Genomic DNA, 17,881 nt, shown 5'->3' with positions numbered 1-17,881 from the left:
AAATGGAATATTTTAAAAATGAAAAACTGTAACCCATTTTACTCATTGTACCTATGTACTTTTCCAGTACTTATTTTTCGTAATTCGATATAACTTATATGTAATAGTAAAAAGTTTTTTTCATCATTTTCAAAGAAAAACTTTCGTTTTACATCCGCAAAGTATGTTCGTTTGTGCGTTGTCGCCTATGCAATACTTTGGGGACGATCTATTGATGGATTCATATATAGTTTTGTCTCCTGAATCAAAATCTGAAAGCGACATTTTGATATCTCGAACCATCTTCGACATAACCGGCATCAAAGTCAAAAATAGTGATGTCACAATTCTTCTAAATATACATTCGTTTCTGCTGACACAAATAAATGTTAAACGTCGACTTAATAAATTTTATTTATTAATGTTAATGTAATGTTAAATGTATAAGTCTATCTACCCTATAATTATGCATAAGTATTTTCCCGAACTTTTACACAAGAAGAGGTTTCTTTTTATATCATTAATGATAATATTATTACTTATTTCCAAATATTGGTCTTAAAGCGTAAAATGTATAAAAACAACTTTCTATTTTTTGCCTTTTGATTAATACCACAATTAACTAATGATGTGTGAATGACAGTTTACAAAAATATTATTTAAGTATACTTCTTTGAAAGATTAATCATTGATTACTATTATTTTAACAGTAATCCTAAAAATTATAAATTAATTCATTTCAAATTCAGATGGTATAGGCTGCTAGAATCTTAATACAACCCTGTACAATTATATAAACATCGGGTTTCGCGTGTTATGTGCATGCATTTGTTGACCGCTTCTTTTCTGTTAAATGAATTTACTATAGCAAAGTACACACAAGTACTCACAATCCAATGTTATTAATGTTTGATATGGTTATACTTTTCTAACATAAACAACTTTTCTATTTAAAAAAACGTAGCTATAAGGATTCGAAATATCTAAGAAAAACAAACTATAAACGTCTATGTATAACTACCAATAGTCCAGTTACTGTGGCATTTTCCCTTTAAATTTTTTATAACTGCACCGATTTATCTGAAATTTTTACAGTGGATAGTAAATTACTCAAAAAACATAAGTTATATGGTGCCGATGTGTGCTTCTACCCCTGTGGTGGTTGGCACCCCATCTAGGGGGTTGAACTTTTTACACTCAAAATAACCCCGGGAATTGATAGAGAATAAAATTTTAAACAAAAAATTTCATATAAATTTTTTTCGCTAAATCAATACTTTTTGAGTTATACGCACTTGAAAAAGTAAACTTTTCGCAAAAAAGAACATGTTTTCCAATGATTTTGTACGAATAACTCAAAAACAAAGCGTTTTATTGAAAAATCTATAATAAACAAAAATAAAGCTTATAAAAAAACAAAGAGACTGTTTTTTTATTAAGTTTTATAAGTATAATACTAAGCGATTTATAATTATTTGAAGATGACTTTTTATTTTTGGGATACTATACTCGATGCATTTAACATCAAATATCGGAAAATGGACATCTTTTTTGATAAAAACTCATACAACACTTTTTAAAGAGCTAGAAAAAACCTTTAAAATGAGCTATGTTAAACGCCATTTCGCTTAAAACAAAGCGAAATACGAAGGAAAGAATTTTAATTACTCTAACATTAAAAAAAAACGAGCAGTATAAGTAACACTATTTCGATCAGAATTGAAATTAAACGTATATCTTCTACAATTCATTTTATTTTAGTGTTATTTATAAGTTTTAAAAGTTTAGCCTGTTTAAAATGCGTATTTTTTGAAAAAAATCATGTTTAAATTAAAAAATCTTTTTTTTTTAATTATCTAAAAATTTACTTTTTTTTAAAATAAATCTAAAACTATAAGAAATACGTGAAAAATGATTCTATACCAAAATGTAGTATTTTTCTTAACAAAAATTTTGGTTTTTTATTTTTGTTGTAGCTCGAAAAATAATATAGCCAAGATAGCCAGATATAGCCAATTGAAGTTTGAGATACAGCGGCTGACACACCTGTAATCAGCACTTTGGCCCTTTACTATTTAAAAAGAAAGAATTTTAACATATTTTAATCTACTTAGTCTTGTAGCTTTTGAAATTACCTTCAAAATATTTTTTTAATGGACACTGTAGCTTAAAAATTAACGCAGTTATTCTAAAAAAATTTTGGAGCATGTTATTTATATTTTGGAGCATCAACTTATTTTCTGTATATATAAATGCTTTATTCAAGTATATTCGAAAAACTGGTAACAGACACACTAACACTCAAACAAATATGTATATAATACATACATACATACATCTATATATGTTATGTATATAATATAGGCACCTCTAAACTGAACATTTGCTTCAGAGAACTAACGAACACAGAGAAGCGACACTCCTTTGAAGTTGCGTGGGCAAGCCGCCAATGAGTGCCAATGACAGGAGTACTTCAGATCTCGAAGACATTTTAGAAGCTGGGAGATACTGTACAATTATGCTGTATGGCCTTGCGAAAGACACCCACATGAACAAAATGAATAAGGTCGAAGATTATTCATCATTACTTGAACAAATGCGATACGAATCCTTTATTAAAGCCACAACTAAAAATAGTGCAGTTAAATTATCATCTCTTGTACCAACTGTAAGTGCCCTGGATGAGCATATCAAAAGAGTTTATTTACAAACTCAGATATGGCTTGGAAACAAAGAGATTGATATAACGGATTGGGGATGGTTCAAGAGGGATGATATTTTACAACCAATAAAAATTAAAAGTTCACCTGCACCAGAAGAACTATTGAAAATGATTTTTTGCAATTGCAAAAAGGGTTGCGGCTCAGCGTGTGGCTGTCGTAGACTAGGTCTATTTTGCAATGCTACGTGTGGAACATGCTCTTCAGACAATGAATAATTTGATATATTGTAAATAATTTTTATTTTTGTAAATACATTTTGTATACTTTCTAATGTAAAGTATTTTCATGCATAATTTTTTACAATAAAAACATCATGAGTATACTTAATTTTTTTATTTAGACATTTACCAAAGGGGAATTTGTTTCGTGAGCATAGAGGTGGTTTTTAAGGGTTGAAAATAAGCAATCAATCAAAAAATATTTTATTGATAAGACAGGAATTTTTGAATATAAATGTACATTAAAAACTTTTGAAGTTGTTTAAAAAGATTTTTTTATATATTTTGACATAGGGGGTAGTTTTTAGGGGTTGAAGTGTTGCAATCAACCAAAATTATTTTATATAAGCAGAGAATTACATTTTAGATGATATAAATGCACTACAAAAGCGTTTGAACCTGTTAAACGATTTTTTACAATTATTTTTATTAAAAGGGGTGGTTTTTAAGATTATTTAAGGGTTGACAATGTACACAATATCCATTAATATAATTGACAATATTTCAATTACCTAATTTAACACGATTTAAATCCATAAAATGCTTTAATATAAATGTTTTTCATTATTTTCAATAAGGGGTGATTTCACCCCTTAAAAATAAAAAGCTCACCTATCGCATATATAATTTTTGAAGAGGGAGGTAAGATAAGCCTAATTCCAAATTATAAGCAAAATCGATTCAGTTATAAAAAATTTAGAGGTATTGACCTCTTTTCCTCCACAGTGACTGGAGTACAAAGTAAATCTCTGATAAATATCTGTAACGAAATTAATAAAAACAAAATTATATAGGTACAACAGAATGGAAATTCCTATTACCGAAACTTATATTATATTAAATTATATTATAATTATAAAATATTATATAAACTACAACCAAAGCATCAAAGTATACAAATTATTTTATTTAATACGATTTATAAAACAACTGTTTCTATTTTTCTTTTGTATCTAGTTTATATTTTAAAGACAGGTTAGTTATCGACTAATCACAAAAAGCAGTAATTTTATACGTCCAACCTTCAAAATAGTTTTTGAACCAAATACTTGCAATGAATCAGCATTGGATTTAATTAGTTGACATGACAACAAAACATATATAAAACATTCTAGACGATATCAGGAAGTAATTGGTCAAGTAAATAACCAATTACCTGCTGTAAATTAACGTAAAATATCTAAATGAAATAGGTGGATCCTTTAGATAATCATTATCAATCAGAAGTTTCTACCAAAGGATCACACCCACATGGAGGCGGACACTGTCCGTTCGCTGATAGAGCGAAAGAGAAAACAACTTAACATTAGAATAATAATAGAAATTAAAAATTCTATTTTAACGCCCTGGGACTGGCAACAGTTAATTAGACAAACCTCAATGAAATATACTGTATGTCTTTTTAAATTTTATGAAAATTTTAGGTCTTTTTATGATGTTAAAACATCTCAAAATCCGCCTTTGATTAATATAAAAGTAGATATTAACAAACATAAAGTTTTTCTGCAAAACTGTGTTTATCTGCAAGTGAAACAAAACAGCATGGGAACTCTGTTTTTGAAAAGTAATTTTCATGATGAAAACTAGGAGCTTGACTTTGTTAGGTATCGAAGGCGACATCTTACCTTGCCAAAATATTTGCAACTGGTATTACAGAGTTCAATACCTATATCACAACAAAAGAATAATGATCTATTGCCATTACTGTAATCTGTTCCTAAATTTTGCCATGATTCTTTTAAAAACTTAAAGCATACTGGTAATATTAATAGTGACTATCCATAAGGAGACTTACTTGAGGATGACTGAGTGGTTTGTACGTAAAATATCATTTTGGTTAAATACATAGATGCATTATTTGTATTTGTGAAGGTGAATTGTATGGTTAAATATATTTTGTACGTCATATAGTATTGTAGTTGTTATTGAATACCCCAAAGTAAGTCTTACATTATAATAACTTTATTAGAGGGATACAACATCATCATCATCATATAACGGGGGTCCTACGGCGATTGCCGCTTCCCGCATTTCAGCCTCCATCTTTTCCTATCTCTCCAATCTCCCTCTTCTAAGCCTCTAGATTGCATTGTTTTTGTAATTTCTCTTCTCCAGGAATTTGGTGGTCTTCCCCTTTTCCTTCTTTCTGGCGGAACATACATTAAGGCTTTCTTTGGCCACCGCTCCTCCTCCATTCTCATCACGTGGCCATACCATTGTAATTGCCTTCCTTGCATTCTATCTGAAAGAGTATCTCTAATTCCTGTATGGTCTCGTATTTCCTCATTCCTGATTCTTTCCATTCTCGATACTCAACATGACCTTATCAACATCATGGCCATTAAAACGGTTAAAAATTAAAGAAAAAAAATTGTTTTGTAATTATAATAAATGCATTATGTACTTTTTTTGAGAAACAGTTTAAAATTGCTCTCTTGTTACGTTATGAAAATGGACATAGTTTTGTATTCTTCCGAGATACAGATATATTTTTGAAGACGTACAATACACAACATCACGATGACCACGCAGGGATAATATCCGAAGATCAGGACCATCTACAAAGACTACTATACAGGTTTGAAATTATAGCAAAAAAATGATTATCTCTGAAGATAGTGCTGTCTATGATAATATCAAGCGAACTCAGAAGGGGTCAGTTAGCAATTTAAATTAAGTCCTTTAAATATTTAGAAGTTAATATTAGGAGCAATAAAAATCTTAAACAAGAAATAAAAACAGAAGCAATAGAAGTTGTTAGGGTAACAGAATTACTATGATAATTTCTATTGAGGTTATCTAAAGTGTGTATACTGTTTTGTTCTAATAGAATATTAAATTTATTTAAATGTATATCTCTTTGTTAAATATATGAATTTTCATATATCATATGTAAACTAAAAATAATTTGATCAAAATCAGAATTTGATATCACATCGAAAAGCAAATCTTCAATACTTACAATATCTTGTTCAACAAAAAATAAATTAGATCTATGATATTGGAATCTTTCGCGGATCATGGACAAGCTGGCTCTATGTAGAATGTTTTCCAACCTTCTAAAAGAATTTTCCTAAAGGCTTTAATATTATAACCCCAACCACAGAAATACGAGCAGAAAGAATCACTACTAAGTAACAACTAAGAATGATAGAAGTGAAGTGAGATAAACCACTGACAAAACATATAGAGATATGGTAAGGATCAGCGATATCAGGACCCTGTGTAATATCCAAGACGTTGTAAAATGGTCTAGAGTCAGAAAAAGAGCATGGAGACACCACGTTGATTAAATGGGTGATAATAGACATACAAAAATTGCAACAGATGAGAAACTGACCTCCATCAGCTACCCAGATGACCTCCCAAACGCTGGTTGAAAGTTGGATTCCCTAAATGCTACAATTATAAAAAACAAGACATTGTCTTATAAAAAGAAGAAACAGGAACTTACCTCGTTTTCGAAATAAACCAAGTGCCATTTGGGTAGACCGGACTTTTGACGTTCTTTATAAGTATTAGTGTCTTAGCAGTGAACAGCGATCATAAGTAAAGTGATCTGGGGGCTCAGAACACTCAGACACCATAAGATCTGATGAATACTTCAGAGTAGAAGTTAAATGCTTGGTGTATCCAAATTCACTGCAGTTCAGACCAAAAATTCATGACATAAATGACTAAGTACGTACTAACCCCAATAAGTAAATGAACTGAGGCTATTAGTATTACTACAAAAAATAAGAAAGAAAAAATCAATATTTTTGACAAACAATTTAAGTAAAACATGAAATAGGTAAAAGGACAATAAATTATTTAAACCAGATCACTAAGCCCAGCAACAGTAAAAAACAATTAAGGTAAAAATTAATTCGTAAACGACAACATTTTAGAGTACCTAAAATCGTGGGCTAACCAGATCGTGGTTTATGAATATGAATAGTAAATTATTTTTCAGACACACGATTCACCCCAATTACGTCAATGATTTTTGGGTATAAGTATACAGAAATTTGTTACAGCATTTAAAGTTTTTTGTGAGTTTGATCAAGATTAAGGGTAAGAATTTTTAACAAGTTAACTAGTTTAAAATTATGTTTAATTTTTAATTATTTATATATTGGTGAATCTTGAGTGAAAAGTTATGTAGTATTCCCGTCACTCGTGTGCGATATAATTTTTCTAGTAGTAAAAATATTCAGTATTATCAATTCACTTTGGTGTCGAATTAAATATTAATTTACTTATTAAAAAGGCAAATATATGTTATCCTAAATCATTTTAAATGTATATATATATATATATATATATATATATATATATATATATATATCCTTGTAGGCCACTGGCTTCTAAAAACTTAGATTTTTTCGGTCCCTTGCTTTCTCTCTCCAATTTCTCACGCCTATTTCTGACAAGTTTTGCTGTACTGCTTTCAACCATTTGTTCTTTGGACGTCCTCTTCTTTTTTTCCACATTTCTTCCTTCTTCCGTATTGTTTTAACATTTCGATTCTCTGGCATTCGTATGTGAAAAAGCCATCTAGCTCTTTGGGCTCGAATTTTTGCCGTGATTGCTGGATTTTCATACATCCCCATTATTTATTTATTCGTTCGTCTTCTCCAAATATTCTCTGTCATCTTTATTCCTCCGAAGATTTTTCTGAGCACCTTTCTTTCCCAGATCTCTACTATCTTTTCTTCCTGCTGGTTCATAATCCACGTTTCAGTGGCATACATCACTGTGGGTTTGAATACTGTCTTCTAGACTCTCAGTTTAGTTGTTCTTGACACATTTTTTGCTTTCAGTAATAAATTTAGTGAACCTTTTGCCCTGTTTCCCTTTATTAATCTTTTGTCTGTCCCTTTTTCTTCTTTTTCTGTGTTCGTTATGGTTGCTCCCAAGTATTCAAATTCTGACACTTGTTCAAAACTATAAACAGTCTTTGCCCCTGCAGTTCTTGTGATATGAATGTTTCTATGCTTTGTTTTAGTTTCTTATCAATATTTGTATCTATTTTTAAACTCGATATAATCAAACTTTAAAGTAGTTACATGCAGGTTGCATGTACCCACAGGACTGTGTCAGCTGCTGCTCTGTGTGTGATCACCGGCTGTACTTTTTTACATGTGCTCACAAGGGTTAGTGGCACCAAGAGTGGGAGACAGCACGTACTATCGCGAAGTGAACGAAGTCACTAATTCCAACCTGCGAAGCTGGGTGAAATGTGGACATAGGCAGCTGGAATATTATCTGGTGCAAATGCTAACAGGCCATGGTTGCTTCCGCAGCTAAGTTTTCAGGTTTAGGAGGGCTCAGTCCGATCAGTGCCTTTACTGTGGTCTCTTGGGTACTGTGAAACACACATTGTTGGAGTGTGAGCATTGGGCGGATAAAAGAGAAGTTTGAAAGAAAGTGTAACTGCAGAATGTTTGATTCCGTGAGAGAAATGGTGGAGAAAATGATAAAAGATGAGTGATGGTAAACACGGATCCACAAATTTATCAGGACGCTCCTCTCTTTAAAAGAACGAGAGAAGAGGGAACGTTTTCTTTTGTTCAATTTAAATAAAACTAAAAAACATTTATTTTGTAGTAATAGCATAATGAAAGTAATCGTGTTTATTACATGCCTTATTGTGGAAATCACCGCTAAGCTAGATGATTACGAGCAATGGATTTCTTTCAAGGTAAGCCTTTTATTTGGAAATACCAAGCGTTAATTTTTTGTACAGTGCTGTTTTCATACAGCTACCCAGCTGCCCCTGTTTAGCTTGCCTATATTTATATGAAGTAAGAAAACGATAAACTACTTATTTCTGATCTCCTTTTAGGATCAATATTCTAGACATTATGGACACGAAGAGGAGAAACTTAGATTCCAAATTTTTCAAAATAGGCTTCGTGAGATTGAAGATCACAACGCAAAATACGAACGAGGGGAGGTAGAGTGGTTTAAAGGTATTACTCCATTTGCCGATCGGACCGAGGAAGAGTTCCACTCTCTATATCATGGACAAGATTCAACAAAACTATTGTTTAAAGATAGTTTAGGAATTTATCAAGCGGATCCAAATCAAAAATTGCCAGCGTCCTTTGACTGGAGAACGGAGGGTGCAGTATTACCTGTAAGATCTCAAGAAGAATCTTCAGCGTGTTGGATATTTTCTAGTGTAAGTTTTTAAGTTATCTACTATTTTAATTCTCGCACCTTTTGAACATTAATTTGAACAGCTCAAACTGGATTTACTATAATATATTTTTTTATGCATATGTATGTCTGTACTAAGGCATACTAAAATGAGTTTATTTGCTAATTTTTACCGCAAATGAGAGTTTTATTGTGGGATGGGCTACTTTTCCATGATTAACAGGAGGAATGTAATCAAGCAATGCCAGGAGATCTTTGTATTTAGCTTCGTGTCTGATTTTTCTCCCATTAAAAAGTGGATTTAGTCCAGCTAATTCCTTGAAAGTTCTTAAACTTAGAGACTTAAAGGCTGAAAACTTAGAAAAATCATGAAATAAAAGGATAGCGGTTAGGTGGAATAAAAAGCAGAGTTTCTGGAAAGTGAATCAACCAGAAGGTCTCTGATGCCAAGAAGGCTGGTTCTGCGGAGCCCTGTCCAGACCAGAACGAATTTTTGGCCGTTGTGCACCTATATTTATACGAAATTAATTAGGTCACCTGCTCCATGGCGCTCTGCCATTGGAGCTTGCACAACAGCCAATACTCAATTTCGGGCAATACCATTGGCTGCAATTATCGTTGCAACTCGACCAATCATAAAGCCGAAATTGAGTTTCAATTTCGGGCAATACCATTGGCTGCAATTATGGTTGCAATTTGACCAATCGTAAAGCCGGAATTGAGTTATTGGCGACACCCTCTAGTCTACTCTACCGCCCAATATAATAGATTTTATTTTAAGAAAGTGTCTTCTTTTGTTAAGAATTCTGATTTGTGCAGTTTTTAAATTAATTTTTTGGAATTTTTAGAAATATTTTGAGATATGCCAATAAACAAAATACGAACCATATGAAAAATATTAAATTGTTTTAAATTTAAAATGAAATGTAAAATTATTTTTTCAGCTTGGATCAGTAGAAGGACAAATAGCAATTCATAAAAAACAAAGAATTCCTTTGAGTCCACAAAATATTATTGACTGCCATCCAAAAGGTCATCTGGGTGGATACAAAGAATACGCATACCAATTTATTAAAGACCATGGTATCAGCTCCGAAGCAAATTATCCATTTGTTGTAAAAAAAGGCACGTGTAAAAAAGATGTACCAAAAGTGATTACTACTCTTTCAGGACACAAACTAATAAAAAGTACTGAAAATGATTTAATTTCAGCTATTGGTAAGTACGGTAAATACAAGACTAGCGCCAATAAATAAGCAGAACAATGTTTTATCTGGATCAAATTTTTTAATGTTCCAGTTTACTATGTCAAATTTTTTCCTACAGTGATTTTTCTTCTTCTTAAGGTGCCCTCTCCATTAGTGAAGGTTGGCTATAACTACAGTAAATTGCTTTCTATCTTAGCAGTTGTTCTTAGTATCGAATGTGTATCCACGCCTTTCCAGCCTCTTACATTTTTCAGCCAGGAGCATTTTCTTCTTCTTGGACCTCTTCTTCCTTCCACTTTCCCTTCCATTATCAGTCGCAGGAAGTTGTATTTTTCTCCTCTGTAAATATGTTCTAGATAACTTGTTTTTTTCAAATTCATCGTTAGTCCGTATTTATCACAGTATTCATTAAGTCGGTGTATCACGTTCTGCAAATCATTTTTGTTATCCGTCATTATTACTGTATCGTCTGCAAAACACAAGTTATTCAAAACTTCTCCATTAATAGATATACCTTCTAGTGAATCTGAGAGAGCTTCTTTAAATATCGCTTCACTGTAGACATTAAAGAGTAGTGTTAACAGCACTTAACCCTGGCGGACTCCTCTCTGTATTTTGATATCTCGGGTTTTCTGGTTGCCAACTCTTACCTTAAACTCTCTTCTGACAGCAATGGATTATCTGAGACGAAGCTGCGGTAGATCGAAACTGGAGAGAGTTAGAAACGAACAAATAAGAAACGAAATGAAAATGGAGCGAAATATCAATGACGACATAGAAAGAAAACAATTAATCTGGTTTGTACATGTTAAAAGAATACCAGAGTACAGATAGCCTAGAAGAGTCCTGGAATAGATCCCTCCTGAAAGAAGAAAGAGAGGACGATCACAGAGAAGTTGGCGCAACGATATTGATGAAGCAATGGCGGCAAGAGACTTAGAATAGGGAACTGTATATGACAGGAAAAGATGGAAATTGGGGGCGGAGAAGCGGCGATAGCCGTAATAAATCCGTTATTATATATAACTCTTACCTTGGCAGTTTAATTCCAATATAGATTAGATATAATTTTCATATCACGACTGTCAATATTTTTGCTTTTTAATATTTCTACAAGCTTTTTATGTCGAACCTTATCAAATGCCTTCTCAAAATCTACAAAATATAAGTACATGTCCTGATTCATATCCATGCATCTCTGGGCCAGAACATTTAAGCCGAACAAAGCATCTCTTGTGCCCATACCATTTCTAAAGCCCAATTGTGTGTCACTAATTTCTTATTCAAGAGTTTTAACAATTCTACTCTGTATTATTTTCAAAAATGTTTTAAGTGTGTGACTCATTAAAGCTATTGTTCTGTGATCTGAGCAGGATATTGCACTTGACTTTTGGGTATTGCCAAAAATTGCAGCTATTGTCTGGGGATTGTGTCATATATTAGATTAAAGAATTCAAACATTACATCAATAATATCTCATGTGATGAGTATTCATGCCATATTTCACTGTTTTTTCTAAAATTTGTCTCTGGGTTACAATCTGATAAATTGTCGATTTAAAGTTTGTTTAGCAGTAAATGGTTGACTTCAATTGGTACCGACTATAAACATCCTGCGTTAACCGATAATAGTATAAAAGGCCCGGTTTCCTGGTAAAATTTGCCAATCTTCATTTCTTAATGTTGATTTAATTATGTACAATCCAAACTCATTATAATTAAATTAATACAGATAAGGCTTATATTGACGAAACTGTACTGATAAGAGGGTTTTATGGTAGCGCGGGTTTGCTAATCATCTTTTAGGTGATTTTGAGGTATTTATATAATAAGTTTATGGAACTGAACACCAACCAGTATTGAAATAAAAGTTCTTGATAAAATTTGTTGGTCTTTTAGTATCACGGGAAGTGTTAGGTAGTATTACTTATTTTATTTATTACGTTTTCTATCATTATATGGTGTCCTTGGGATAACAATAATGGGACTTCTTCTAGTGTTCCGGTAAACGAGAAACATTTATCGGTAGATGCAAAGCAAATTGTAAAAGCTATATAAAGTACCTTACTTAAAAGAGAACTTGACACAACTTCCGCTACGAGTAAAATATGGGATTTGACGAAAATACCTCTAACCACAGTACAAAGAATTACATCCAATCCCATAGACACAAGAAGAAAACGTAAAGATTCCAGTTCCACCAGATGTATGGACGGAGCCGATAAGGACTTGATACATCGAAAAGTCTATACCATGTACGAAGCTGTAACCTCACCAGCTTATGGAACATTTTGAAAAGTATGGGCTTTCGATATCGTATAATTGACAAAAGACAAGTAATTATGAAATCTCATAGATTAAAAAAATGGCGTTATGAGTATATACCTTTGATAAGAAAATTCCAAACAAGAGCTTTTAGAACTTTTAAAGGCATTTTCTATAAAAAAAGTATATGTTTGTGATACATTGGCAGAGGAAATGGGACACACAGTGCTGCGGCTTTCACACTATTATTGTATGATTAATCCCATAGGACATACGTGGCACAAATTTAAGTCTAACGTGAGTTCACAAAATATTTCTCTAGCGTTAAGTAGTACTGTTGTAGAGTTAATAAGAAAATGTGTCAATGATATTCTTTCAAGTAGTTGGAGAAATTCAGTCCGACACGTAATAAGTGGAAAATCATGCCTAGATCATACGTACACATTAGAACAACTGATAGAGAAGAAAATGGCAAAAGGTAGACCGGTTCATCTGGCCTTTGTTGATCTAAAGAAAGCATATGACTCAATACCTAGAGTCAAACTATGGGAAGCAATGAATGATCTCGGAATCCGACAAACACTAATAAAAGCAGTTAAAGCACTATACAAAGAAAACAAAGTAGCTATTAAATGTGGAAATAAAGCCTACAATCCATTTAAGACGACAAAAGGACTTATACAAGGCTGTGCTACGTCCCCTACTCTGTTTAAAATATTCTTGGAAAAGACACTCAAACCATGGAGGAGAAAGTGCGAAGGAATGGGCATACCAGTAAGAGACGAATACCTATACACCTTAAGTTTTGCCGACGATCAAGTAGTCATCGCACAAGATGAAGAAGATCTCAGCTTTATGCTCAGAAAACTAGAAGAAGAATATAAAAACAACGGAATGGAAATAAACTTAGAGAAAACCGAATACCTAACAACAGAAAACAAGGATATGAGAAACCTAGAGATAGACGAGGGAAGACAAATAAATGGAACAGATAAATTCAAGTATTTAGGAACCATAATATCGAACCAGGGAACAACAGAAGAAGATATAAACAACAGACTGAGACAAACAAGAAACTGTATAAGACAACTAAACTCAGTGTTGTGGGATAAGAACATTACGATAAAGACAAAAAAGAGAATATATAATACCCTGACAAGAAGTATCCTGACATATGGGTCCGAAAACTGGACAATAAACAAGAGAAATAGAGGTAGAATAAGAGCAGTAGAAATGGAGTTCCTGAGGAGAAGCTGTAGACTTACAAAAAGAGACAGAATTGAAAACGCAGAGATTAAGCGGAGAATGGGAGTGCAATCAGACATAATCGACTATATAGAGGAAAAGAGACTGTCCTGGTACGGCCACGTCAGAAGAGCGGACAGAGGACGCTGGATAAACAAAATCACAGAATGGAGCCCGATTGGAAGAAGAAAGAGAGGAAGACCCCGAAGGTCATTCAGAGATGAAATCGACGAGGCTATGGAGAAAAGAACCCTGCGAGATGGAGACTGGAATGACAGCGAAAATTGGAGAAAACGGTTGAGTGAAGGAAGACAGTGAAAACTGTGGAAATCCTTAGTAGTAGTAGTAGTACGTAATAAGTAAAGAAAATTCCTATATTCATGTAAATCATAATATAATTGAACCGAGCATAATTAATTTAGATGAGGATAGCGATAGCGAAACAGAACTATGTGTGAAGTGATTCTTCTTCGCGTGCCATATCAGAATTATCCGACTTTGGCGATCACCATTGCGAAGGCTTCTCGATCTTCTGCAATATGGAATAATTGTTCTGCATTTGTTACTGTGTCCATTCACGAATGTTTTTTAACTAAGAAACTTGTTTTCTTCCTACACCTCTACGGCCCTCTATTTTACCTTTAAGGATCAGTTGTAATATTTTATATCGACTTCCCCTAATTATATGTCCCAGATAAGACATTTTTCGATATTTAGCGGTCTCTAGCAGTTCTCTATCTTTGTTGACGCTCCTTAGTACTTCTTCATTAGTTTTCCTTGCTCTCCAAGGTATCTTCAGCATTCGTCTATGAACCCACATTTCCAATGCTTCAATATTGTTCATAATCAATACTTTTAGCGTCCACACTTCTACACTATACAAAAGTATGGACCAAACATAACACTTAACCATTCTTTGTCTTTGTTCTAAACTGAGATGATTATTGCAAAGAAATGACTTTGTTTTCATAAAAGTAGTTTTAGTCATTGCTATTCTACGTTTTATTTCTATGTCTGGATATAATTGGTCCATTATCACAGTTCCCAAATATGTCATTTTGTGGACTTTCTCAACTTGGACCCCGTTTAATTGAAGCTTTACATCATTTGTGGAGTAATACTGGCATCAAATCTACAAATGTTCTTTTCAGAACCACAAATTATTATTAATGTTTGTTTTTCTACAATCTTAGCAATTAAAATAGATTTAATTTATTTTAAAACTCATTAGAAAATGTTAATTTCGGGTATATAAGGCAAAGCAATATATTTTACATCCATTTTTTTGTTTTTGTCATCGTAATTATTGTAAATTTTATGTATTGTAAACAAACTTTACTACCTCTGAAACCAGCTAGATATTTTCCTACTATTCATTTTGCATATTGTCCCATATGATGGCATAGTACTGTGGAAAATATTTTATAGGCTGCATTTAGAAGAGTAATTCCTCTGTGGTTAGAGCATTTAAATATATCTCCATTTTATGTATGCTGCAAAGTATTCCAATAGCCAATCATTAATGAGGGGTTTATGTGTTTATATTTCTTTTGATAAATAAGCTATTTCGGGTGATTTGTTTCTGGCTAGTTCTTTAATTGCATCTTTAACTTCAAGAATCGTTGGTCGTTCCTCTTACCTCTCGTCTGTTCCGCTTACTTCATCTCTTTCGTTTTTAAAGTTTTCTTCTTCTTCTATATTAAGTGCCTGGTTAAGGTATTCCGTCCATCTATTCAATACATCTTTCCTTGTTATAAATAGGTCACCATTTTGACTTTTGCATTGACTTGTTATTGAATTTTTTTCTGTTAATGGTAACTTTCTTCTTATAGAATGCTCTAAATTCTTTCACAAGGAAACTACGTTCCTGTAGTTGGCTGTATACCATATATTAAAAAAATTTTAATAAAATCCTTTATATTTAAAGGGGTAAAGGGGTATATCCCATTTTTAAAGGGTTTTTACCCCCATATTTAGTGGCTACATTCACGTATTAACCTGACACTGATGATGGAATACTTATTCCGAAAACGTTTTGTCTATTTTACATAGCCGGACTGGGTTTTTATATACCTTTTTATAAAGGATTTTATTAAAAATTTTTCTAAATTCTTTCTCTCTGTCGAGGTTTACTATATAATTAATTAAGCTTTAATAAATTTTTAATTTTAATAATGATTTAATAACTGTTTTGCATGCACGTTTCGTTTGACCGTTGTATTGCTAGTTTTGGTTTGTTTTATGATTCTTTTAATGTTATTGTACTAATTTAAAATATATTTTTTTTAGCTAACATTGGTCCGGTCGGTGTCAGTGTTTCTACAAAGAACTGGAATCTATATAATGGGGGTGTGTTTAATAACACAGGTTGCATTAATGGAGTCATTGATCATGAAGTACTCGCAGTAGGATATACTGAAGATTACATTATCATTAAAAATTCTTGGGGAGCAGGTTGGGGAGACAAAGGATATATGAAAATAGCTAGAGGACGAAACATGTGTAAAATTAACCAAAACGCTATGTATCCTATTTTATAGATTATATTTTACGATGCAAACCTAATCAGAAATATACAAACTACCAGAAAATGGAATAGTTGAGAAAATAATGCAACTCGAATGTGAAACATATTATGTTAAAAATAAATGCTATAAATAATATTATTAATTTGTTTTCATCTAATTGTATGCACTTAACGTGTACAAAGCTGTGACTTATTGCTAATATTGCTTTAATATACAATAACTAATAAACAATAAGTAGTATACTTATAGGTCACCGATACCAGTTCCAACTGTCTAGTAAAAAGTAGCCCATATTAAAGTAAATATCCTAATAGCACACGTACGTCCAGTGGACGTCCACAGTACGTCCCTCACAGACTTTAAGGACGTCCCTTGAACGTCCGCCTTGGTCCCAAGGACGTCCTTTTATTGTCGTACATTGGTCCGAATGTCGCTGTGCCAAACGTCCTACGGACGTCCATTTAATGGTCCGATCGGACGTTTGTTGGGAGTACAGGGACGTTAATTTGACCTGAATCGAACGTCCATAATACTTCCAGTGGACTTACTTGACGGACTTTTGTGTTGTGTTTTAAACGTCTGTTTTAGCGCTGAGGATGTAAATTAGACGTCAATGCCATTGTATAAAGTACTAAAAGTGACGTAATCCTGGACATATTTAGAATGTATTTTGGAAAATAAAATGTTTAAAGGAACTTACATTTATTATTACATTTATTTATATTTATTTTTTATTAACAAACGGGACAAATCCACTATCAAAATTATACAAAAATGCAACATTATAGAAATATAAAATAATTTTGAGTAATAAAACATAAATGTTTAAAGGAACTTACATTAATTATTACTTATATTCTTATTTATTTATTAATAACAAATGGAACAAATTCACTGTCAAAATTATACAACAAAAGTACTTGTGACTCGTTTGGAACAAATATATAAATGTTTTGGATGGGTTGGAGTCAATAAAAGGGCTATTGGTTAACTATTTTTTATCTCGAGCTTTCAATTGTGTTTACAATTATTATCAAGAGCTGCTAAAAAATACAAAATATCTTACAAAGTTGAACTAGAAAGAAAAAAATTTTTTGTTAGCTCACCAAATAAAATTAGTTTGGTTAATAAAATTGCTGCTAACATATTTCAAAAAGAATTAATATAAAAATGTTCTTATCTAATAAATATTTCTCTGAAATTTTAATATAATTTTAAGAAAGTTTCTTAACACAAAAACAATTGAATTTATAAATAAATTAGAATAACGACCAATTACAAATAAGCCTCAATGTCATAAATGCCAACTTAAAATTTTTATTTTTGACAATTATATTGCCAAAAAGAAAAATTTGGTTTAAATTTTTTTTTGTTTAATAACAAAAAAGAAGACGATTTATTTATCATTGATAGATGTCTGAAAAAAATGTAACAAATATATGGAAAATTAAATCAAAATGTGATATTTTACAGGTTTCATATATAAACTACAAAGAAATAATATAATTATAAATTATTCTTAGATTTTGAATTTCTGATCTTTTGTTTAAATTATTATCACTTTTGATA

General features: G+C 32.1%; 1 protein-coding gene across 1 annotated transcript; it reads left to right on the top strand.

The window, feature by feature from the left end:
- Positions 1–6,953: 6,953 nt before the first annotated feature.
- LOC140449388 (cathepsin L-like proteinase) lies at positions 6,954–16,447 on the top strand. Its single transcript, XM_072542540.1, has 5 exons — positions 6,954–6,976; positions 8,513–8,606; positions 8,751–9,089; positions 10,012–10,285; positions 16,074–16,447. The coding sequence occupies exons 2-5, from the start codon at positions 8,523–8,525 to the stop codon at positions 16,322–16,324; spliced, it is 948 nt and encodes a 315-aa protein (XP_072398641.1). The 5' UTR covers positions 6,954–6,976; positions 8,513–8,522; the 3' UTR covers positions 16,325–16,447.
- The last annotated feature ends 1,434 nt before the right edge of the window (positions 16,448–17,881 follow it).

Source organism: Diabrotica undecimpunctata, chromosome 9 (genome assembly GCF_040954645.1).
Source record: "Diabrotica undecimpunctata isolate CICGRU chromosome 9, icDiaUnde3, whole genome shotgun sequence".
Lineage (NCBI taxonomy): Eukaryota > Metazoa > Arthropoda > Insecta > Coleoptera > Chrysomelidae > Diabrotica > Diabrotica undecimpunctata.
Note: the sequence above shows the minus strand (reverse complement) of the source record. Positions and strands in the feature narration are given on the sequence as shown.

Excerpts from the sequence above, each read along its gene's own strand:
- LOC140449388 (XM_072542540.1), top strand. The coding sequence starts at position 8,523 with ATGAAAGTAATCGTGTTTATTACATGCCTTATTGTGGAAATCACCGCT. Across the intron at positions 8,607-8,750 it reads AGCAATGGATTTCTTTCAAG|GATCAATATTCTAGACATTA; the intron begins GTAAGCCTTTTA and ends ATCTCCTTTTAG. Across the intron at positions 10,286-16,073 it reads TGATTTAATTTCAGCTATTG|CTAACATTGGTCCGGTCGGT; the intron begins GTAAGTACGGTA and ends TATTTTTTTTAG.